Below are 26,623 nucleotides of genomic sequence, written 5' to 3' on the forward strand. Positions count from 1 at the left end.
GTAGACGTTCTTTTGGCTGAACCTTTTTATTTAGCAAATGAGGGAAAGCTTCCTTGGCAAAATCTACGATTTTGGTAATTCAAATGATCCTTTCTTTAAAAAGAGAACTTGCGAACAAACTATTTAGGTTTTTGGCATATCTTATTACTGACCTATTTAATTAACTATTTATTTTGATTAGTGTTTGGAATGTGGAAAATATGTGTATCCCGCTTAAATTTCTTTACGTATATGTTGACAAATTTGATGCCCAAAGACCTAGGCTTTTGTCCTTAAAAGTCCTTAGTATTTTTTTTTTGTAGATTACACATGTGCTAGTTGGTTCCTATGCTGATTATAGTTTCAAAATTTTATAGACAATGGATCTGGATTCCAAGGTTTATGAATGTTGGGAACTAAAGTAACTTCATGTTTGTTTCCTTATTGACCTTGTTGAGAAGAAGTCAACTTTCTTCAGTTTGATAGGGTACTTCAAAGTTTCTTCCAAGCAAATATTAGTGAAATTCAATATCATTTCTTGCTCTTAAGTTTGGTTTCCTTATTATTGTTGATTTCCGAAACCTCACATCGATAATATTCAAGTCCAAACAACTTAGTGCAATTCTAGGGCAACTTAGGGATGTTACCCTCACAAGACCTGTGAGATTTTGAGGCAATAGGGCAGAAATAGGAGGCACTGATTAATGTTACATGTCCATGGTAATCTGTACTTAACATTCCATTTGTCCTTTGTATTAACATCCCATCTATGGGTTGATTGCTATCTGTCACCAATATTGGTTCCCTAATTTCCACATTCTTGAGTAGGGGCCTGGAAGCTTTGCCCCAATAGGTTGATGCAGCCGAAAGAAAGAAAGAGCATGAGTAATGATGATACAATTCAAAAAATTGGTAGGGATATAATAAAGTGTGTGGACAAAATCCTAGTCTTAGCTTAACACCCCTCATTAGCCCTCACCCAATTCTTGGCTAATGCATTATCAATCCAAATGAAGGGAACTTTGAATATCCCAACCCTGATGAGCAATAAATCACTTCATCTTAAGGGTGTAATTGATGCATAAAGAGTGTTGAAGAATCTAGGGCATTCAAAATTACAGTGATTCTTCTTAGCATGATAACAATTTGTGAAGTGTTTTTACTGTTAATCTTAGCTTGATCTTCTTTACATTATTAGTGTGTGTTTACTTCATCAAACTGCTATCAAAAGCAAAGAGACAAGAACACAAGATGTTTGGCATTATGGCAGGGCCAAAACCTCCCCCTCTGGGAGAGGAAAACTCACACAAAAATTCTTCTTATAGAGATTCCAATTGACGAATACCAAGACTATGACCCTTGACACATTCTGCCTCTCCAAGGCCAAGATGTCAATCCACTTCTCTGTCACTGCTGGGATCATCCTCATTGCTGCACCATTGAAGCCATCACAACAGCATCACTAAGATCTTCATTACGGTTTCTTCATCATGTCAACGAGATCTCGTCCTTATTGAGATCTTCACTGTGACCTTGATTCTGTCCATTAATTAATGCACCGAGAGCTTCATTAATCATCAAGATTACTATTGCTCCATATCTCCATTTGCTCTTAGATCATCACTATATCCTAGCTGAGATCATCATGTTGACTGTGAGCATGCGAGAGTGTATTCCATGATGAGGCTGTGATTGTGACTGTAGGATCATTGTGATCTTTCTTAAACTGAGGTAGTGAGACTATGCAAAGACAGTGAGGGATCCGAAGTTCTTTCCATCACATATATATACATTGACTGTTAGGAAATAGATCCATCGAGATGTGATACTATTCTTCACTGCATTGAGATCCTTACTATCCCATTTATGCCGAGACTGTAATGGTTACTGCGGCTCTTCATTATGCAGAGACTGTATCCTCCAAGACTGATCATCTCTGCGACTTATCATTATGCCAAGACTGTTCTATTTACTGCTTCTTCAAATTATTCCTAGACTGCAGTATTCACAGTTATCATCGAAATTCCTTCCAACGTGATTATGTTGAGAATACATGTATGCCATGACAATGTTTATGACTGAGATAGATACAAATATATGCTGAGACTGATCCATCCATAGGTGACTGCGTATGGAATAAGTTCCGAGATAGTGTGCTGTTGTGAGATCAATGAGATACATATATATCCTGTGGCTGCTAGGAGACCAAATACTCTTCACTGTAATACCGAGACTATACCTTTGTTTACCCATGCGAAGATGACAATGATAACACTCCATCTGTAGACCTGAACCACTGCCTTTCTATAATGCGGATTTCTGTTCCTAAACCCATCTGAGATTTCAGAGAGAAAATGCGAATTCTTCTTGTCCTTTCTGCGTTGACCCTAGACAGGTATTTATAGTGGTTTGTGCCACATATTTGAGCCTACTTGTCAAGTGAACTGACATGTCTTTTATCCAAGTTGACATGTCATTTACTTACATATTTAATTCATTTTGGAGCCGACGTGAAGATCTCCTTATTGTTTTACTTGCAGACTTCTTGTGCTTGCCAATGGAGGATTGTTCTTGGTCTTGGAGGGCTGCTTTAGCTTGAATACATTTTACATAAGCTCATGACATGACTCTTTGACATATTAATAAATCCTAAAGACATCAAGAAGAAGTCTTTTGACCTATGACACTTCTTGCTCATGAAACCCATGTAGCAAGGTATACAAGAAATAATTTATTACATCATTTACAAATATCATGTCATTATGAAGACCGGACCTAGTTACACTTTCTTCAACAGATAGAAGCTTGTATCCCAAGCTATGCAATATGAAGAAAAAGGTGCACTAAAGGGGTGGTAAAAGTAGGCCAAGGAGAGAGATAACACAAGTCCCCCAATTGCTCCCCTTTCACATTATAATGTTCAAGAATGAGGAATTTCGTAGCCGCTACAAAGTCTATGGCATCCGTCATGAAGTAAACCTCGACCATGCCACTGACCACTTGCACCTACTTATTAATGTGTTAGTTGTTTATTTGGGGTAGCATCGGATGTGATCTAGCCACAAAATTTGGTGGAGAGGTTGGGGCACATGAGATCTCCAATACCTAGAAAAGGTTTGGGCAGATTCTAAACAGATCAGGAGATATTAAAATAATTAATATTTTTAATGGAGTCCCTAAGTTTAAACTTAGGGAAAATAAAATATTAATGTGTATTAATATGAATCTATGTTAGAGTGGTCCAAAAGACATGGATCAAGTCAGATCTAATCTTAGCTGCTGATTAGGGACTTAATATCGGCCGTTGAGTTGTCAACTAGAAAAAGTATAAGAGGAGGCTTGAGGGTCACTTGGAGAACACACTAGAGTGATCAGTCATTCTATTATCTAGAGGGGGGTTTGCTAAGAGAGATAGAATCAGTGATCGGGAGAGCAGCTGAGGGGCATTGAGTACATAGAAACAGAGAAGGCAGAGCTTGTGCTGGGAGAGGAATGCAACAGCCAAGGAGAGTGACGCAGAGCCAACAAGGGCTCACGCAGGGCCACGCAGAGGCAACCAAGTGCTGCGCAGAGCACCAGAGAGGCCAGCGTGTTTGACGCAGAGGCCCAAAAAGTTGACGTAGGTCCTCCTGGGGCTGACGTAGGCCGAGAAAGGCTGACGCAGGGCCATCGTGAGACAGAGAGGGGCTGAGCAGTTCAGATTGGGCAAACACTGGGGTTGCAGAGCAGTTTTATGCTGAGGAGCTGCCGAAAGGATTTTCCGGGGTTTCAGCCAAGAGATTTCTCTCAAACTGTGAGGTATAGCTGCTAAGGAAATTCTCTGTTGGGTAGGCCAGTTTCGGCACCCAGATTGTACTCTGATATTGTGTAATAATAAAACCCTCAGATAGCTGCACCGATTTTCCCGCATTGGGTTTTTCTGGGGACATTGGTCCAAAAATAATGGTGTCATGTGGTGTAATATGTTGAGCATGCACTGGTGTTTATTTTAAGTATTTACTTTGCAAATAACTTGTTAAAGAAAAATAACAAGTAGGTAGGAATAAATCAGAAAAAGTGCATGAAGGGTTTCTAAACTAAGTAAACTTAGAAACTTCAACATTAGTCTAAGAACTATTCCTCGCCTTAAGGTTGGAAGCACCTAATAGGGCCTCTGGATAACCATCCCATATCTAAGCATGGCAATTCATTTACAAACACTATGATTGAAAGACATTTGAAGATGAAGGTTCCTTTTGTATTAGATATGGCCCACATTGATATGTTTATGGCTACTTTACATATTATGATGATCTGACTTGATTTGGAAGGTATGTTTCAAATCTTTCTCTTAGGTACATTTGTGATCCCTTAAGGGATTGATTGATTTCTCTAGCACTTCGGAGAGGACATTTGGGCCCACTTGATGACACTTTAAGGCATTGTAGTAAGGACATTGAGCACTTTGAGAAGAGCATTGACCTTGGGATGCATCCAACATTGATGATATTCTCCTCTTCCTCTAGAGGCTCAAATGTTGCTCGTTGAGGCCAAGACATTGCCAAGAAAGAAGATATAAACTAGAGACCACAGGTTGCCCCCAGGTTGGCATTGAACCTTCTTTTATGGATGTTGCATTGTTCTTAGACTAGTTTGATGATGATGATGACTTGAGATCCCTTTGGAAGGGATGGTACACCTTTTTGGATGATGACATCATGTCCTAGGCTTATGATGTCAGCCCCATGATGACCTATAGTGATGATGTGGGATTGCTTGACAATGACACGACGATAAAGAGGGTTTTGCTTGGTGATGCACATTTGTTGATGAGGAGATGGCTTGGAGTGAGGAGCACTTTTTTGACCCATCCTTAACACCCTTTTAATGGAGATCTTCACCTTTGGAGGATGACATCACCCTCGGAGGACATTTGCTCATATAGGTGGATTAAAAGGAAGCTTTTTGTTATGTCTATATATTGAGATAGCTATCTTTTAGGTTAGCTTGTGACCTACTTAGGGATTTTAGTCAAATTTGCTCCTAAATCTACTTGTTTTCCCTCCTATAAATAGCGGAAGTCGATTTAAGGAGAGATCATTGTCACACACCCTCATGTAATCACTAAGAGAGAGTGTACACTGGTCTTCTTTTCTGTTGGATGTAATGGAGCTTTGATGTTGCGAATTGTCTTGGGGAGGGTATTATTGTTTGGAGGGATTTTATCTTAGATTGATGAAGTGATTCTGAGGTGAATTGTGTTATTTTCTTATGAGTATCTTCTTCCATTTTGCAAACGTAGTGTTGACCACTATGTGTCAACGAACCATAGCAGTACACCCATTTTTTTGCAAAAGGTATAACACTTGATCGATGTGTCCCTGCCATTCAGTCTCATCATCAACTTGATTTTCAAGATGTTATGTAAACCCTTTATGCATGTGTATAATGTAAATAATCTCAACAAATCTGTGTCATGTATGTAATGACCTAGGTAAACTTATCTTTCTAGTGATGATCTCCATTCTAAGAGGTTTTTTGTCTCACCGATCCACTCTCGGATGGTCAGCAGAGTTTTCCTCCAGTCTTACCCCAAAGCTGGAATGGATTTTGTCGCTAGGATCTTAGGCGAGTCCTAGTGTTGTAGATCGAGTCTATGTAAAAGTAATTTGGGAATAATCCTAACTATTTGGTTAGGTTATTTTATTACAAATTGATTGGTCTGTTGAATTATATTTGTGTCACAGAAATGGGTAGTTTGTGAGGGTCTATTACAAATGAGTTTCCCCCTTGTGATGTAAAAAATATGAAAATCATGATGTAAAGTGCCTTGAGGGTTGGAAAAATAATTTATCTCCTCATAGGTTAATTGATTAAATTTTTTGGCCAGAAATTAATTAGAATCCCAAGCCAAAAATTTAATTAATTCTAGGTCCTAGGTCAGTTTAAAATTTAAATTCTCGAAAGGCAAAATTCGTCGGTCCTTAAAAATAAAATTTTAAAAGGTCTCGGGACTAAAGAAAATTAATTATTTTGCTAAATTTTGAACCTTTGATCCATGGGGGTTAAGTCAAAGTCAAATTTTTGGGGAAATTAACTCAAAAAATTAATTTTTGAGTTAATTAAAATGCATTTAATTGAAAAATTCGAATGTCCTCAAGAATTAAATAATTCGACGGATGAAATTGAAAGAAATTTTAATCTTCATCAACGGTCGAGATTGCTTTGACGAGGATCTCTTGAACTAGCTGTTGGAGGATTTATCTTTAAATAGGAAGTCATTTGTTAGTCGATTTATCTGACTTTTGAGTCGTGTGCTTAGCAAGAAGCTCTTGTGTAATCTTTTTATAGATAATAAAGAAAGACTTTGGGGTTAAGTTTTACTGGTGTTACTCTTCATGGGAATACTGTAAGATGTGTTGTTTTCATGCCTAATTTTTTCTGAAGTCATTGATGATAGCTTATAAAGAATAATTTGAATACATGTGTCTTGCTCAGTTGCTGGGGTTTGAATAATAATCTAAATTTTGAATGTAATAGCAGGTATCTCTATTTGTCTGAGTTTTATTATTATTTTCTCGCTCTATTTTTAATGGTTGGATCGAGTTTTGCAGGGAAATCTTGATTTTAGATCCTTGGGCGTTAGGGGAAGTTTTCAGTTGGACCAACCAACTCCCAATCCGTGTTTTCTGAGGAGCCCAGTAAAATTAATCCCGGGCTTATCATAAGATTTTTTGTTGGTGATGCACAAAGGGTTTCGAGTTAGCACCTCCTTAAAATTTAAAAATTTAATTTTTGTGTGGGAAATTGATAGATCTGGCTGTTGAGAGCCTTAGATTATCAGATCTGGGAGTGGAGTTGGACTCATACTCCTCAGATCTAATATTCTTGTGCATAGATCTGTAATTTTTTTCGTAATTATTTTTCTAACGTGGGTTTTTTTGGGTTTTAGTTTTTATCATTGTATATATTGTTTGTGTGTTTTCTTGTTGTCGTGCAACTACAAATCTGAGGAGTAAATTTGTGTAGAGTCCAAATCTAGGCCCTGGAGGGTAAGATCTGGATTTTTGGGGGTTTATCAACATAATTTTGCAGGGACATTATTAAAAATTTTTGCAGTCCAAGGGTTTAAAATTTTTTAAATCTGGAAATTTTCATAAGGGTTTAATAGATAAATTTGAAGTTGAAGCATGTCATTTTAAAATAATTTTTTTTGGGAAAGTTTCCTAGGTTTCTGGCTACCATTTTTCTCCTGTCTGCTGTTGTATTGAGTCTCCAAAAAATTTCAATTTTTTTATTGTCTGCATTTTGGGGTTTCTGGAAAAATTCGAATTTCTTTGCTGCATCACTCTTTTGTTGCTATACTCCTCGCCCTCCTTGTTGCTGTGTTTTCCTCCACTTATGCATTGTTGCCAGTGTTCTATCCCTCACTGCCTTCTCTATCCGTCACCCTCGACCTTCATTCCTCATCACACTGCCACCTTCTTGACCTGCGTTTCTCTTTCTGTCCCGTTGAAGCCTGCATCCCCACCTACATTCTCCTTTTCCTTGCGGCTTCCCTCCTCTCTGCTGTTGACTTGCACACATAACAAACACCCAAAAATTCGATTTCTCTTTTCTATTCGTTTCACTTAGGTTTAGGTTTCACTTTTGTAATATACGTAGGGTTTAGTTAGTTTCCTTTTCATTGTTATTTTTTTTTAGTTTTGTTTAAATGTTTGATGTTTTATAAAAATAAAAAAATAAAAATCTACTTTTTTGGTTAAGTTTCATTTTGATTTTGTTTTAATTTGTTTTGTTTTGTTTTTGTTTTTTTGTTTTTTGTTTGTTTGCTTGTTTTTTTTTTTTTTTTACTTTGGTTAACTTCTAGATTCAACTTTTTTATTTTAATTTTGATGCTTCTTCTTTTCCTTTTATTTGTTTTTTATGATTTCATTTTTTTTAATGTTTTTCATTATTTTTATTTTGTTTTAAAAAAATAAAAATTAAAATTAAAAAACATTTAAAAATCTATTTTTTTTTTAAACATCTAAAAATCTAAAAGGTTTAATTTTTTTTCATTTTTGTGACTACGAGATTACTAGGGAATTAAATCATAAGAGGACCTACACTTTTGCATTTAAAAAATTAATTTTTTATGTGGCCTATGGCCTATTAAAAATTTTAATTTATTAAAGTCCTTTTGATTTTATTATTTTTGGTCACATTAAAAAAATTAATTTTTTCATTTTACCATATTAAATTAATTGCCTAAGGAATAATTAAATTGTTAATCTAAAGTTCCTTGGTGTCCTTTCGTGGTAGTGATTCCTCTATTGTCAGATGTGATTAATGTTTTAAAGTCATTCACTGTTGGAGAATGATAAATTATTCTAGATCTGGGTTATTAATGAAAATCATTTTAAATTTGGAATCATTGCTTAGCATTTAAATTTCATAATTTTGCACAGGATTTAATTGCTAGATAAAGTTTTGGGCATTGGTCATTCATGATCGTCACTTTGCCACATTATAAATTGCTCTGGGTAACTTGTTTTTATCTAGTTTATGGTTAATTAAATATAAGGCACTGGTCTAAAATCATTTTTATCTTGTGGTTGTGTCTTCTTTTATTAGATCTATCCATCTCAGTTAACTAGGACTCATTTACATTCGTCAAGTTGTCCATCTTTAAGTCTCCTAGAGCCTGTGTTTCACGGCAATCTTCATTCATTCACTCCAGGGAGTACCCCCCTTGACTTTTCTAGGAGAGAGTCTAAACAGAGTGAGTACAGATTAGAGTGACAACCCTTACTCTAAGCGTTGTTGCGGTAGCTGACACTTTGTGCGACAACACATAGTATAGCATTCCTAGACATTAAATCTCCAATTGATTGAAAATCGCTAGGTTTTTGATGAGGAGATTACCTCTCTCCTAACTTGCTGCAATCAAGTCTTGTGCCATTGACCTCACTCTTTTGACTCCATACACGTAGGATTGATAAAGGCACTAGTTTCTTCTGTGTGTCAATCTTTTGCAAAATATAAAAAAGCCTAAATTATATTCTTTTTACTTTTTTAAGGATAAATTACGATTAGGTTATGGCAAAACCTGCATTAAATAGCATAAATATCTTGGATATAATATTCATAGGGTTATGCTTTACATCTAAATAATTGAAAAAGAAAAATATCATTTTATATGCAATTTTCAGCCACCTTTTTAGGGCTGACGTCTAGGGTTTTGTAGCTATTTTGTGCATTTTTATTGCTTGAAATATTGCTGCAAACTTTTCTTTTGTTTATGAATTCAATAGCTTTGCTTTTTTATTGTTTATCCTTAATTATACGCTGTTTTGTTGTTGCTGTCATAAATTTTGCACACTGTAAATTATGCTTATTAAAAATCCTTATTTATAATAACAATCATTAATTTCAATGTAACATGTGTTTGGGATCTATTTGAGCCTCTCTAGGACTATCCGAGCCCTCTAGATTTAATCATAGGTCCTTTGATCTTGTTACTTGATCTCACCCAGAGCCTTATTGAATATTATCCTTGGGGGTTTATTTAGCAAAGTCCTTAGAGGGTATTTAGCCTTGGAATTTCTGGGTTACCTAATCTCCGAAATCTGCTGGGCAAGCCTCCCTTGTGGGGATAGTATCCATTCACATAATAGGGAGCAACTACTAAGGTCATTGTGGTGGTTGATCTCATTATTGCCCTTAGCATAGAGTGCTTAGTGAGTCTTTGCACTAAGATGCTATATTTTGCAGTAATAGGACCAAATGCACTCCCTTTTGCTTGCTGAACTGCAGTTCCACTCCTGATTTAAAATTTGTTAGATGATTTCCTCAAAAGTGGAAGAGGATTCTCATTTTTGGTTTCCCAGTTTGTCGCTGCCACCTTCCCCAATTCAGCATTGTCGTTTGTAATGTTCCTTTTTCTAGTGTTCCTTATGGCATGGATAGGATGGACTTTTAGACTTGGGGGCAGCTAGGTCATAGGTGTAGGTTGGCGTCCTTAGCGGGCCTAGGGGCTTTCGAGGATTTTTTATGAGGTCCGATGGCATTCGCTTGGTATATTCCATCATCTGCACAATTTGCCTTTCGTTCTGTTACATTCCAACAACTTTCAAAAAATAGAGTTATTAATGGGCCTGACTTAATTAATTACACTTAAGGTGGCATTTTGGGAGGAATACTTGATAAAACACCTTGGTGTAATAGCTTGTTGGAACCGAAAAAAGAATATCTATAGGATGAGATGGTTAGAAGTGATTTTCAGTGACTTGAGGAGGCATGGTGGCCAATTTACCCTTTTCCCACATTAAAATGAATATTTTAATTGAAATAAAAGAGCCAAAAACGCTCCATGATTAAAATAATAATAAAATAGGAGGTTCTAGAGTGGTCCATTGGATTTATAAAAGAGGAGGAGGCCATTAGAGGACATATTGGATTTGTGTTTTCTTCTTGTGGAGAGGTTTGAGAACCCAGTTCTCTACTTCGGTACTAGCCTCATGACGGAAACCCTCGGGTGATTCAACAAGATTGGGCGAGTACCCATCTCCCCTTGGTGAATTCATCCAAAATTTACTGGAGAGCTTAGCAGTCGCATTTCAGTTCAGTTTTGGAGGGTCAGTTCCAGCATTGGAGCATATCAGTTTTGGAGACCAGATTATCTATCTTAGCTATTTCAGTGATATCATCATGTAGACTGATGCAGGAGCATTTAGACCTAGTCAACAATGTGATGGTATGATCACATGTTGTGGCTAACAAAGGGTTGGAAGACAAGAGATTAATTAATTTTATTAATTTAAATGTATGAGAGTGTTTTATTTGTTGTCAAAATCTGAGCAGAAAAGGGTATAAGTAGTTGATTGATCCTCCCTGCGTGGAGATCAGGCCAAGCAGTTAGATTATCTGGTTTGAATAGGATATGAGGGATTTGAAAGCTTAAATTAGCATTTGTTTGAGAAAAGAGTGGAGTAAAGAGATTCTTTAGGGAAGAATGAGAGATTTCTGGATCTGAACTAAATGGGTTCATGAATCCGCATTTTGTATAAATTGTAATCTTTTGGAATGAGTGAAGGGGTTAGATTCAGATGGAAAGATAGGATGGATGAGCGAGGGCAGAACTGAAACAGTCAAGTGTGACTATTTCTTCTGTAAATATTTATCAATATTGATGTAGTGTGGATTGTTATTTCTTTGTGTAATTTAGTATTGAGTGTGTTTATAACTTTTAGTCTCTGGATTGAGGATTTGAGAATTACTGTGTTTATTGATACTCAGAATATAGGATAAGAGTGTGTGTTCTGTATATAACGCAAAAAACTAGTTGATGTGGATTATCCCTACCATATTAGTAGACAAAGATTGAATGAAGGAATGAATCATCATTGATCACAGGTTTGATCAATGATGATCTGTTTGTGAGAAGATCGTAAGTGTTCTATAATGAATGTGCATGCGGTTTAATACAGGAAACTCGAAACATCAAAAGACTGAGTTGATTGATAATTTGTGAAGAAACCCCAAAATAAGTCAGGACCGTCCGTTGGTTGGCAGATCCGATGGTGAACAACAACTGCAGGGGTAGGAGAGTACAGATTTCTTGATCGAGGTTGAAGCCCTGCACTCGATCCTAGCCATCGATCTTATATTCAAACTCTTAGATCACAGTCAATTGCAGGGTTTAAGCCCGTTTTTAAATCGTGTGCTAGTTAAAGTCCCGCAAACTGTAGATTTGATGGCCTCTTATATCCAACGGATATCGCGTCATAAAGTGATCGAACTTTAATTTCAAAAACGGACCCAAAAATCTATACATCAAGGATTTATATTCCTTATCGGTTCCGTAAGAGTGGTCAAAGTCGGTGGAAAAGTCGGACCCGATATGTTATCAACACGGGTTGTCTATTTGAGATCTGGGATTCTAACGGCATCAACAACATTGTTTGCAAAACCAGAAGCAGAGATGGACATGGGCCGTATTATTGTTGCTGAGCAGATTCATTCCTGTGGGACGCATTATCTTTGCTTTTCAGAAGAAAATCGAGGTACCCATGTTCGTCTATATGTAAAAAATTAAATCATTCATTAAAGGCGCAAGGAATAGATTAATAAGAAGGGCCAGAAGCACAGTAAATAGAGGTTGAAATTAATTGCTCTGAGGGCATAGTTCCTTGTGATCGAAATGAGTCTAGAGTAGCTGTGTTTCCTTCCTGTGAAGCCACGTGCCTTTACTGTGGTTGCTGGGTGCATTAAAAGAAAGAATAGATCAAGATCTGCGCAGCACAGAGCCATTCGCTTCTCTTTTGGCTGTGTGAATCTTTCTGGTGGCTGAGATTGGAAGTTCAGAGGAGAAAAAAGCATGCTACCGTGGTTCTAATCTGACTGTAACAAAGCTGGAAAAATAGTGAAATATGAGGTCGACTTTCCCAGGACCCTTGTTGCAACAGAAAATAAAAGGCTCTGCCCTCACACGTCACATAGGGATAGTGTACAAGGGATAAAGCAACATATCGAAGACTATTTAGTGCCTCAGAAACCAGTGAGGCTAGACCAAGGTTGAAGTGTAATGCACAATTGGAGGTTGAGTCGCAGGAATTGAGATTTTCTGGACTGCGGGTGTGTCATAAATTCGAAGCTACAGTACATTGTGCCACCAGGTTGGAGTATTGCTACCACATATTTGAAGGTCATCTACAGGAGGAGATTGTAGGGAATTTCTTGGGCCAAATACCCCAGTTTGATTGCTGAAGTGGTTCATTTTCACAGGTGGAAGATATAATCATGTTGCTGTGCGTATCGTTCAATCTGGAGGGTGCACGAAATTCTCATGCACTCAACGTACCTCTGTGACGCATTGTAACACTATCCACTGAGGCTGAGTATCCCATTTATTCGGTGGGTCAAGTTTCCATATCCTGGACAAAGTTTACAATGGCCTTTTTGGAGAGCCATGAATTGTTGATTGGAGGTTGTGTTCCTCACTGTCATTTTTTGTGCATATAGTGACAGAACATTGTTAAAGAGGGATCAATTTCTACACCAGAGCAGGCCCAGTTTTCTCTGTCACTTGCTGGTTGAACTTCCCTCTGTGGGGCAAACTTCACTGCCGAAAGTGACAAGTTCCCTTTTGTTGGTTGAGTTCAGCATTTTGTTGGATTGAGCTGTCTATTTATTGAACCCCAGGAGACCAGATATATCTAGATAGACCCTACTGGTGTTTGGGCATTCCTATAGCAGTGCATTCTTCATATACCAGCTACATGAAGCCAGTGTCCTGTAGCTGCTCGAAGGGAGGTCATATTGCTTGTTACCAGGCCATATGGACAGAGAGGTTTAACAAAATTAATATCTAAAGGCAGATTCTCTGTTGAAGAGCTGAAATCCTTCATCAACCCAACCAATACATGCAGACCTGTGACTGGAATAATTACAAGGTTCATCCATTTCAATTATTTCCGGTGTACTTGCATAATGGATTAATCTGGTTGTTTTTTTCAGAGTGATAAAATCATGTAGCAACTGTATGCAAATTTCTGAGCATAAATATATCAATTGAACTCTTTGAAGCTTCCTTTTGGGTGAATATTATTAACTATGTTGGACTCGTGAGAAAACACCTACAACAACATACAGTTAAAACTACTTGACAAAAAGGCATCCCTGAACACTCACTCAAAACTCTAAAATTAGTGATAGAAACACAGGCAAATTGTCTAGCATTGGGTTGATAGAGTCTTGTGCCTAGGTTAGAGTCTTGAGTTTAAGTGGCTGCCAGATTGGTTAGTGAATTGTATGACAAAGAACAGAATTTGTGCTGAGATATGAATCTACCATACCTCAATGGTAGTAAATCCACACAACAATACCTCAATGGACTATGATACAAACCAGAAAACCAGGTTGAACAACAAACCTTTCTCAAGAGGGGTCTATGCCATTCTTCAGAAAGAACAACCAAAAGATGTGGAGATGGGGCAGGAAATAGGGCACAAGATCTTTGCTCTTGGGACAAATTTAAAACACACAAAGGTCACATGGAAAGTCCTTTTCAAATTAGGATGCACTCCTTTCCGAGGTGAACCAGTAGAAGGAACAAAACTAGTTTGGGCTCTAAAACCAGCTATGCTTGCTCTCATACAACCCAAGTTCTTGGAGGAACCTTGTGAAGGGGTCAGACTCCCAGTTGCATCTTGTCTCAGTAACATTATGAGGTTGACTGTACATTACCTCCTTATAATGATGATGTTATGAGGAGAGTTTTCAGATTGATAGTAGAGACCTTTCAAGACTTGGATAACATTGTGGGTCTTACCTTTGGGAAAAAGCTCCATATTTTGGAAGATATGGCCAAACTCTGAACCTATGACATCATGTTTGATCTAGAGTGTGATGATTTAATTTTTCAAATGTTCCAATACTTTTTCAGCATTAAGAAACATCATCCAGACACGGTCAAAGCACACATGCAATCCATCTTGTCTTCAATTATGGGAGACCATGATGCCATCTGCAAGAAGTTACAGTCTAAGTTGTTGGCTATTTGAAGAAAGGAACAAATGGTCTCGCCCATTGCTTATGAGCTATCCGAAAGGTTGGTTGAGCAGAATATTAGACTGTTCCAGAGACAATTGACCAGGGAGGAGTTGCTCAGGATTGGTGGACCATGTAGCAAGAATGAGTTAAGGAGGAAGGGTCTTTGCTTCACCTGCAAGGAACCTTGGGGACTTGACCACTCATGCAGGATTGACACGGAGGAGATGGCAAAGGTAGATTAGGAGGAGGTTCCTACTGACTTTCCAATTGAGGATTCTTCTTTTTTAGTTGAGTCCATGGGTTCTTATGGGGATGCCTTTGAGGAGCACGAGCAGTCATGTGGAGTTGATGACAGTAGCCCAGATATGCATCCATGTGTGGTAGAGGAGTATGATGAGCAACCGATTGTTCCCATGAGGGAAGGAGATCAGGGAGCAAATGAATGACTGATGTTTTAGCATAGAGAGCACATAGAGGAGCATGAGTCAGATGATACACACAATGTGCGAGATGGGCCATTTTTGGAGAGTTAGCTAGTGGCTCATGTTGAGCCCATGATGGAGGATGAGCAGACACCCTTGGGGCCAACCATTGGAGAGTAGGAAGATGTGCAGGCAACCACCAACAAGGTAGTATTTGCAGATATTGGTCATCAAGAGGCGTTGGGACCTGACAAGACAATTTTGCAAGTGATGAGTAGACCAGAGGAGCATGGAGCTTCCAGACATATGAGAGAGGACCTGTTACCCATAGGGTGGAAGATGTTGCTCCCTTATCTCGGTCTATGCAGAGTATACCCCATAGTTTTAAAAACCGGAAGAGGTGACTGGACCGGTCCTCCTAATAAATTGGGTTTCAAACTGGAACTGGTCAGGTCTAAATGAACCGGTCTTTTAAAAAATACATGAAATAATTAGTATTTAATAACAAAAGCTATTTTTAAGATTTAAAACCATGATTCCAAACCAATAGAGACAAAATATGCAAGGTTTGCTCATCTATATACCATGTAAAGGTGAATATATCAAAATGGCATCGAGTGCGATACATATCAACAACAAAATACATAAACAGTGAGGCTCTAAATAGCCTCTAGAGTCCGAAGACAATGCTCTAAGCTATGGGGTCACTGACCTACTACAGGTCTACATATCAGTGATCAACAACATGATCACTCATCATGATCCAACTCATCACCACTACTAGACAAGAGATCATCGACATGAACTACATAAATAATATGGCTTAGAGTTTGAGGACTCTTAAAACTCCCTACAACTTTAGTAGTAGTAGCAAAAATAGACATCAAAACTACAAATCACTAATCAACATCGTCACTCATGAAACTTATCATTGGTTCAAGTTTCAACACTACTAGAAATACATAAACATCATCGACAAAAGATACATAAACATCATCTAGCTCAAAGTCTTCAGACTTGGATTGCTCAACCTTATAACATGATAGAATTGAAAAGGTTTAACATGCCTAACCAATGATTTTGGTTTGAGGGAAGGGTTCGTCTCCTCAACCTTATAATGTGGTAGAAAACGATTAGCATGCCTAATCAGTTGTTTTCCTTTGAGTGAAGGGTGCATTCTTGTTAAGGCCATGGTATAGGAGTTCAACAATCAATACCACCAACATGAACAAAGTTGAACAATCAATGCCACCAACATCAAGGTTCTTAAAGGGCTTCATGCTCTTGATCAAATGCTAATCTCATACCCTCAAGCATGATAGAATCAAATGGAAACATTGCAAACCCCCAAACCATGAAATCCAAAAAACCATTAAGTCTGTTGAATTTTGAGTGAAATCTAAAATTCTAGTTTCTCCATATGAAATCCAATGAGGTCAAAACTACTCAAACATCTTGAGTCATTTCATGGTAATGTTAAAAATTTAAGTAATAGGATGAAAATGAAAATGAAAGGAAATGTCACTTTTACTTTAAAATTTTAACATTACCATCAATTGCCAACATTGCTAGGGTTGAGATGTGTCAGGAAAATGAGAGGGTAGGCATGTTTTTCTTGGAGGGACTATTTTTGTAGGAAAACACACCAAATTTCCCTCAAAACAACTTCAAAACTCACAAAAATGCATTATATGGGGTTTATACCTGCCCTGGCAATAAATCGTCTGGTTTATGATGGAACTGGCCCGTTTGACCTTAAACCGGCTGGTTTTGTCCTAAACTAGCTGGTTAGGACCGATTTTTCTAATTTTTTAGTGAAGGGAGGGGTCAAAACTGGTTTTTTTGCCGATTTGACCCGGTCGGTTAGTGAATCGGGCGGTTTGATCAGTTATCGGTTCAAACTGACTGGTTTTTAAAACACTGGTATACCCCAGTTTGCATCATACCCACAAGTCGGGCTTGTTAGGATTTTCACTCCTTGTCTGGCCAACAGGCTGAGAGAGAGCTTGGTGGTGTGCGATCTTTACCTTTGGTAAGTGTGAAAATTCGGTGACCCCGAATCCTACTACAACAACTGATTAAGTTTCTTCTATTTTTTAAGTAACTTGAACAAATTATTTACTGCATCCTATGGGAAATATTGAAACTAATACATTGCAGCCTTCACAAATGCAATACCGCAGAAGAAAAATAATGTTGGAAGAATAGATGCACACACACAAATAACGTTGTTATTTTTGGACCAATATCCCCGGAAAAGCCCAACATGGGAAAACCAGTGCAACAATTGAGGGTTTTATTATTATGCAGTAGTAAATCTGAGTACAAATCTATGGAAGCTCAAATCTAGCTTTCCATACAGAGAAAATGACTGATAGAAGTCTAGTGAGGAAAATCTCACTTCCACCGGTGATCCGACACTGACCTTGGCTCAAGATGGGATGCTCCTTGCTGCGTGTGCGCTACCTCTGTGTCACCCAGCTCGGACCAACGTCTCTCTTGTTGACTGATCAAATGCGACTATGGAAGCTTGATCTTCCTGGCCTTCGGGCTCCCATTTCGGCTTTTGGCATTGAATTTCGACTTCTCCTCAACAAAATACGGATATCCCTCTAAAGCTCTGCGCTGCCTCTCTGCACTGCGTCAACCTCTCTGTGGAATTCTTTGTCTCAGTGCTATGCACTCATTGATCTGGATAAACTTCCTTCCAGCCTTACTATCCCTGCCCCTCTCAATGCTTCGACTTTATTGAATCACCTCCAACAACTCACAACTGCTACTTTGGAAGTCGATTTCCTAAAAAAATCGAATCTCTCGTGGCTCCAAGTGTGTTCTCCAACCCCCTTTGAACTTCTTCTTATAATCTCTCGTTGAGGCTTCAATGGCCAAGATTAAAACATAATCGATGGCTAAGATTAACTAGAACTCGATCCATGTCTTCTTCTAGAAGATTTCACCATGACTTAATTAATACCCTTTAATTAATCAATTTTCCTAAGTTTAGACTTAGGCACCATTAAAAAAAGATTAATTATTTTAATTAAGTCGTCTCTAGGTGGAATTTCCAGAAATGATTTCTGGGTTTTGGAGAATACATGTATTCTAGCCTCTCCACCAAATTTCGTGGCTAGAACACAACCAATGCTACAAAAATCAACACTCCCTCTTAACGAGCAATGTGTTTTAGCACTGTGTTGACCTCTACTGGTCAACTACCCATGCAGTGCACCCCATTTTTCTTGACAGAAAGGAGCAGCACCTGATCAGCATGTCCGTGCCGTCCTGCCGTCATCAGCAACTTGATCATTTTGATTGTAAACCCAGTCTGCATGTATGAATTGTAAATAATCTTAGCAGACATGAGTCGTGTATGTGTATTGCCTAGGTGGACCTAACTTTCTAGTGGTAATCTACGTCCCGGAAGGTTTTTTGTCTCACCGATCCATGGATCGGCAGAGTTTTCCTTCAAACCTGACCCCAAAGCCGGGATGGATTTTGTCATTAGAACTTTAGGAGAATCCTAGTTTGTTGATCTGCTAGATTATCGTTGTGTCGCAGAGCTGGGTGATTTGTGAAGGGTCTGTATTAAAGGGGTTTTCCCCCTTAAAATGTAAATTTGTAAAAGTCATCATGAAATGTGTCTTGAGGGTCGAAAAATGTTTTGAATCCCCTCATGAGTCCTAAGTCCTAGGTCCTAGGTGATGTTTCCAAAGGCTTAGTTCAGTGATCCATTTTAAAATGAATTAAAAAATTAAAAAATGAATAAAAATAATAAAATAATAAAAAAAAAAAAAAAAAAAAAATTAAAAAATTAAAAAATTTAATAAAAAATAATAAAAAATTTAAAAATTTTAAAAATAATAATAAAAATTTAAGTGAATAAATCGACGGATGAGATCAAGAGATGTCTTGATCCTCATCAACGGTCGAGATCATTTCTACATGGATCACTCGAACTAGCCGTTGGGATCATTTCCTTTAAATAGGGTGCTAGGGGTCATTTCAGGTCATAGGATCTGTGAGTCAAAGATCGAAGAAGCTCTCTTGTAAATTTGTTTCTGGTTAATAAAGAAGACTTTGGGGTCCATATCTTGCTGGTGTTACTCTCTTGAAATGCTGTGAGAATGTTTTAATTTTCTGCATATGTTATTTTCAGCTGTTAATAATAGCTTTTGTAGAGTATTGTGGGTACAGGTATCTTGCTCACTTGCTAGGGTTTGGGTGCTGTTAGGGTTTCTGAAGTAATGGCAGGTATCTCCATTACTTCCTGAGATCTAGCAGCATTTTTGCCCTCTTTGTTGACGGTTGTTTTGAGCTGTGCAGAAAACATTTTCTGAAGGAAATTTGTGGGCGTTCGGGGAAGTTCTCGGCTGAACCAGCCAACTCCCGCAAGCATTTTTTTTGCTGAGCCCAGTTGGACTTGATCCTGGGTCTACCATTCGGTTTATTTTTCTAAGTTTGCATGAGAGATTTTCTGAAGTTCTTCACAGTGACGATCTGAAATTTCTGTTCTTTAAAATGTTTTCCGTGCTTATTGCTGAATCTGGCTGTTAAGGGGCCAAATCTGTAAATTAATTAGCTGATCTAGGGTTTTAATTTTTGCTTTATGCAGTTTTTATTTAGGGTTTAGGGTTTTTTTTTTTGGTTTCATTTTAGCACATTCATCTTTTCGAAGTTTTTTTTTAATCGTTGGATATCGTTTTGGTCATAGCTGATGATAGATGATTGTTGTCCATGGTCCATGTTCCTATATCATTTAACAAGTAATCGTTTCTACATCAATCTCTTAAGGCACTGGTCTGCTCAATTAATCAAATCCATCGCGTCCATTTTATAGCGTATCTCGTGTCTCCCAACCAACTGGTCGACAGTTGGTCTCATCATCCCACAGGGACTACCCCCCTTAGCCGCGGGAGACAGGCTTAAACAGAGGGATCGGGGATCAGAGTGACAGCCCCCGGTCTGAGCGTTGTCGTGTCAATCCGCGCGACAACACACTGCAACCCACAAAAGCAACACTCTGTCTTTGCACCACCTCCTGGTATGCTACTGATGTCTGTCTGTTGCTGCCCACCAACTATTGCGCAACTCCGAGAAACATTGTATCTGTGCTGTTGTTGGCCCTGTTGAACTGCTGCCAACACTACATTTGCACTGCAACTCCCTCTACATCTGTTGTCGCTACAATTGTAACAACTGCAACGGAAAAACATCCAAAATTACTGAACCCACTGTGGTCAGTATGATGCATCTGTCACCTGAGTCCTAACTGTTGCTAGACTCTACACTTCCATTGAAGCCTTTGCGCTCCTTTGCGCTGCTGCTGACTTTGCTGTGTGCCAACTCTGCTCTGCACTGCCCAACATCTGATCATTGCTAGCCACTGCATCTATCACTCTGGCACCTGACTGCACCAACTGCCACTGATCCATCCTGCTACTGCATGTCTTGGGCTCCCGTAGCAAGGTATTGATTCATGAGGTGGACCTCCTCAAGAATCCTGCCCATCCTGTAGCTCTTTGGGGCTACAAAACCAAATCACCCCACCTCACTCCTGGAGGTATCTCGGTGATCATGGCAAACTCTTCCTCCAATCTGGAGGACAACCTGTCAATCTCTGCGGATGCAGCTTGCTGATCCTGCTTCTCCTCCTTGTCCTTCTTCTTGAGAGGACATTGAGTGCTGTAGTGGCCAAGCTCACCACATCTGAAGCATTTCACTTTGGAAATGTCCTTCTTCCTCCTGCGCTGCTCCTGCTGCCCCTTTGATGCAAGGGCCACATCTTCCTCTTCCTTTACTTGCTTCATCCCACTGCTGCTGTTGCCAGTGATGGTGGTCTTCACCAAATCTCGCCTCATCTCCTCCTTCTATAGATCAACCCACATACGATCCCAGTCTGGTAACTTTTCTCTTCCTAGAATACTTTGGACAAAGACTTGCCACTCTTTGGAAACACTGTTTAGAGCAAATCGCACCAACTCTGTAGGCTGAGGCGCTGACCCTACTGTAGATAGTTGATCTCAGATATCTTGAAGCCTAGTAAGGAATGGGTCTATACGTTCCCCTTTCTGCATCCTCGTGCATCTCAGCTTCTCCTCAAGATACATCTTCCGCTACTCGGAAGATCCCTCATATAGCATAGCAAGTGCCTCCCATAGCTGTCGGGTAGTGTCTTTTCTAGCTATGTGAGACACCACGCAATCTCGAACTCCATCGACAATCAACCTCTTTGCCTTCACCATCTCCTTCTTGTAGGCCTTAAGTGGATCTGCATCTGCGGGTACAACTACCACTCCATTGATATAAGCTTTGAGATAGTACTCATCCAGAAGACAGGAAATTATTGCCTTCCAAATCACGTATTTGGAGGCTCAGTCCAACCGATCTTGATCTCTCAGCCCTGCTGATGCCATCTCTTCAAAAATGTCGAATTCCTCCTCTTCTCCTCTGCACAACTGCTGACTAGCTCTACAGACTCCCTGCTGGAGTGGGCAGATCTTGTCACGACTGTTGTTGCTCTGCTAGGAAAATTTGAATTTCTGGGCTAGAAGTCCTCTGAGGAAAGAATTCCCTTAGTGTGTGCTCTTCCTTCCTCTTGAAGCTGTTTTGCAATAGAAAATCACAGCAAAATAACTGCGTCCCAGCTGAAGATCTGCTCTCCAAGGAAAACTATTGTGTCTCCCTCTGCCTCTGGTAACCTCTGATCTGGAAAATCTATTCTTTGTCGACTCTCTCAGAGAAATAAATCGTCCTCAAAAACTGATCCTCCCGGCCCAAGGACTGGGTTGCCCCTTGAGGGTTCGAATTGCTGCCTACACAAAAATTCGAACCTCCTTTTCCTCTGCTGCTACAGATCTCTATGACTTCTATTTGTGCTCTGATACCATGTGAAAATTTAATGACCCGAACAACTGATTAAGTTTCTTCTATTTGTTAAGTAACTTGAACAAATTATTTACTGCATCCTACGGTAAATATCGAAACTAATAACTGCAACCTTCACAAATACAATATTGCGGAAGAAAAATAATGCTGGAAGAATAGATGCACACACACACACACAAATAACACTGTTATTATTGGACCAATGTCCCTGGAAAAAACATGACTTGGGAAAACCGGTGCAGCAGCTGAGGGTTTTATTATTATGCAATAGTAAATCTATAATATTCCTAATTAGCCATGGCTAATTGGAATATTCGATTTTGTCCAATTTTTGCCTTCTATAGTTATTTGTAAATAAAAAAAAAGGTGAGGACGGGGGACATAACTCACTTTTAGAATAAAAAGTCACTTCCTAGTAGCACAATGTTGTGACTTAAAGGGGAGCCAAGGGGGCCAAAGGGGAACGCAGGAATGGGGCCCACGCAGACACATGGAGGGAAGGAACACGTGGCAAGAAGGGAATCACGCAGGAAGAGGTGAGCCTAGGGACTGTGAGAGGCAGAGGCTATAAAATAGAGAGGAGCCCCCTCATTTTGGATCATTCAGTTATGTGCATTTTGAGTTGGTCGTTTCGACTTCTGAGCACGCTGGCTGTTTAGCTAGTCTGCAACACTGTTTAGTGCATTGAGTGTCTCCATTCGGAGATCTCGCTCTTAGCCCCGGGGGACTTCGAGTGCCTGCTCGGGCAAGGTATTTCCTTTGGCATTTCAGCAGTAGTTTTATCGACATTCCAGCAATAGTTTCAGCAGCGTTTTGGAGGACTGCGCAGCACTGGGAGAGAGACACAATTCTTTCTGGCAGTAGTGTTGGACTGGGGTTTCTGCAGGAGGATTTATGCTGGGTGATTGAGTAAGGGACTAGCCCTTGCCTATTGGAGGAGTTTTGGCAGAGTTTAGAGGGGTCTTCTTCAGTGGCAGCACAGAGCATTGAGGAGCTGGGCAGAACCCCAAGGGGGTGATTTTCGGGGGTCGGCTATTCCAGGAGAGCTTTCTGGGTTTTTTGGGTTTTTGGAGTAGAGCCCGATTCCAGAGTTTCAACATTTTCTGAGGAGGGGAGCAGCCCCAAATCATTATTTGTTTTCTAGTAGCAGCAGCAGCAGCACGACAGTTCTCCAACAGCATCCACGCAGAGAGGCCATTCCTTGTTATTCTGAGAGTATTTCTTCACTTGCCTTGTGCAAGTCGAGGTGCCATCTATCTAATCACCTCTTGTACTCATCTTATTGCTCAGTATAATAAAATGGCTTAGCATTTCTCGCTGCATTTCTTGTGTATCTGCTTTTATTTCCGGTTTACATTATTATATGTTGTTCCACTGTTATTTTGTCACTCCTGAGTTATTATATCATTTGCACGTATTTGGTTGGAGTTTTTGCTGGGGTTTGGGGAATATTCCAGGTTAGGGATATTACAAAATTTGAGTACAAATCTATGGAAGCTCAAATCTAGGTGTCCATACAGAGAAAATGACTGATAAAAGTCTAGTGAGGAAAATCTCACTTCCACCGGTGATCTGACATTGACCTTGGCTCAAGATGAGCTGCTTCTTGCTGCCTCTGTGTCAACCTACACAGATCTGCATCACCCAACTCGGACTAACGTCTCTCTTGCTGATTGATCAACTGCTACTTTGGAAACTTAATCTTCCTGGCCTCCGAGTTCCCACTTCGGCTTTTGGCACTGAATTTTGACTTCTCCTCAGCAAAATACGGATCTCCCTCTGAAGCTCTGCGCTGCCTCTCTGCACTGCGTCGACCTCTCTGTGGAATTCTCTGTCTCTCTGGTATGCACTCATCGGACTGGAAAAACTTCCTTTTGGCCTTACTATCCCTGCTCCTCTCTCACTGCTTTGAGTTTACTGAATCACATCCGACAACTCACAACTGCTACTCTGGAAATCAATTTCCTAGCAAAATCGAATTTCTGGTGGCTCCAAGTGTGTTCTCCAACCCCCATCGAATTTCTTCTTAATCTCTCGTTGAGGCTTCAACGACCAAGATTAAAACATAATCGATGGCTAAGATTAACTAGAACTTGCCTATTGCTTGATGAGTTGACTTGGGGTGAAAGTGTCCCATAGGACCTTCCCCACTATCATAGACATGAGGTGAGAGCGTCCCAGAGGACCTTCCTCATTGTCATTGGATTCCGGGTTGAGATGTGCTCCCCGATGTGATTCTAGGTTGAGCTAGGCTCCTTAATGATAAGTTGTCTGATGTTTCTCCGGTAGTAGCATTGGGCTCCCTACTCGTGGTGATTGCGGGTGTTAGCAGTGGGTCCTTGATGGATAGATGGTGGTAGATTGGGCTCCCCTCCGATGTTAAATTCTTCTTCTTTTTAGATTCGAGTGTTTAGCATATGAGCAGAGACAAGCAAGAGATAAGCAAGGATAAGCAGAGATGAGCTGAGATCAACAATGTTGACGTTTGATGACGAGAAACTTTAGATAGGATATGATTTGATGACAAGATAGTTGTGATGATTACATGATGCAGTTGGAACTTCTCCCTAGCTGAGAGGGAGTGTTAATTTGGTAGCTCAGTGACAAATTCCAATCATGGGACTAGAATCCTCTTTTTGAGAGGACCAATTTTGAATTTTGAAGCACTTGATTTGGAGAAGGGAAAGTGAATTTTTGAATTGAAGCCCACATGTGCACAAAAGGATAGGTTGGCCCAAAAGAGAACTTGGACACCCTCGAATGGCTATAGATACAAGTGACCCGCATTTGGATATCATCATGATTATTCTTCTTGACTTGGTTTAGCTCGCACAGGTCTGAGGTGGTTTGCGAAGATTGGTTCGTACAAGTTTGAAATTGCAGGGTTCGAAGTTCGCACATGAGATCTAGGGTTTTGGTTTCCAGCCGTAGGGATGACACAAACATTTTTCAGTTGCAACTATAGGCATGCAGGCTCATAAGTGTTGTTGGAGGGTTTCAACCGTACGCACGTACACTCTTTACGTGCGGTTGGAAACTAGGGTTTGGTTTTTTAGTTGACTGTAGTTGATTGCAGAATTTGATAGTTGACTGCAAGCAGTGACAGTTGTATGTAGGATTTTGAATCACGGTTTTGATTATTAGCATTATTGGGTTCATCTCTTGGATGTTGATTAGTTGATTTTGCTCTTGGTTGAAGATATGAATCATTGTACTCTCTTTGTTGAGCCTTTTATGACACTCTAATAAGAAGAAGAATTTGAAAGGGTTTTCCCTGTAGTGGGTTTTCCCATGGTCTCTGACCAATCCTAGTGTCTCTATGTGCGAATGCTTTTCTTCTATTGTTCCTTTAAGTTCCGTTGCATTGATGATGATATTTTTCTTTCTATATAACTGCATATGTTGCGGAATAATGTTATGATGTTGTGAGGTGAATTTAATATGTAAATGAAGAAATGCAATTATCTAAAGCAAAGAACATTATAGTCTTAAAAGAAATTAACAATTTGAGACATCATAATCACATCATCTCATCTTCTCTTCTTAGGTTTGATACATCTTAAAATGACAGGGTCTTTCTCACATGTGCGAAGGAGGAGGACGAAATTACAAGTGGCTGAAAATCTGAATTCTATTGCAACTTTGACCAATGCTGACGAACATTGACTTTGAGTTTTAGAGCTGATTTTGGATTCGATATTTTGGGAGAATTTATGTTTGGGAAAGCCGCTCCTTTGGCACAAAAACTGAGACATTTGGAGTTGTTTGACTTGGGTGGACCACAAGAAAAATTGCAGACTTGACCGCAAAAGTTTCTCTCCTTTGACCAAGTTTGATTGGAGCTCTTGTGAAAATTCCTGAATCTAACACATTAGAAACCCCTATTACATTTTTTGGTTTACTATCTCCTACTTGTTCTTTACATTAACAAGTTATTTAAATGCATAAATATTGAAGTAAACACACATGCAACCTTGACTAATATACAGATCAACACTGAAATAAAATGAGACAACACAAGGGACGCCGTTATTTTTGGACAATGGTCCCCGGAAAAACCCAATGCGAGAAAACCGGTGCAACATATAGAGGGTTTTATTATTAAATAGATTTTGAATACAACTAGGGTTCCAGAAATGGCTCACCCTTCAGAGAATATCCTTGGTAGCAATACCTCTATCCGGAGACAAATATTCCGGCAAATCAGCAGTCAGATGAACAATGCTCCAGCGACTGCGGCTCTTCCTTGTGTTGGACAACGAAAGGTGCTCCACGCACTCTTTGTAATTGCGTCACCCTCTTAGGGTCTGCGTCACCCTCTCTGGCTCTGCGTCAGCCAATTAGCTCTCAGTTTGTCCCTCTCAATCACCTCAGTGCAACCTTTGAAGCCTTTTGCGTCTACTGCGTTAGCCTCTATGGCCTCTGTGTCAGCTCCTTTGGCCCTTTGTGTCCTCTGCGCTGGCCGCCCAAGCCTTTTTGTCAACCCTTGCTGCCTCTGAGTCAACCTTCCTAGGCTCTGCGCTGCCTCTTTCGGCACTCTGCTGTCTCTCTGATATGTATTCCTCGGCCTCCTGCCTCACTGCCCCTCACTACAACTAATCACTTGTTCGATTTCCTCAGCAAACCTCGCCCCAGAGAATCGAACTGACTGATCTCTCTTGGTTTCTTGGTGTGTCACCAACTGACCCTCAAGCCTCCTCTTATACTTTTTCTGTTGACGATTCAATGACTGAGATTATGTCCCTAATCAATGACTAAGACTAGATCTGGCTTGATCCTCGTTATTTAGAACTTTCTCACACATATTATATTTTTTTTTCTCG

The 26,623-nt window shown here is 39.6% G+C and overlaps 1 protein-coding gene across 1 annotated transcript in view; it reads left to right on the forward strand.

Moving 5' to 3' along the window:
- PRMT7 (protein arginine methyltransferase 7) overlaps positions 1 to 26,623 on the forward strand; it is a 467,255-nt gene that overhangs the window by 232,578 nt on the left and 208,054 nt on the right. Inside the window, exon 9 of the mRNA XM_089446420.1 lies at positions 1 to 74. Coding sequence (XP_089302546.1) covers positions 1 to 74 — 74 coding nt within the window. The remainder of the gene's footprint in view (positions 75 to 26,623) is intronic.

This window comes from Pinus tabuliformis, chromosome X (genome assembly GCF_031772625.1).
Source record: "Pinus tabuliformis cultivar Carrire ecotype Pingquan chromosome X, CPIR1, whole genome shotgun sequence".
In the NCBI taxonomy this organism is placed as follows: domain Eukaryota; kingdom Viridiplantae; phylum Streptophyta; class Pinopsida; order Pinales; family Pinaceae; genus Pinus; species Pinus tabuliformis.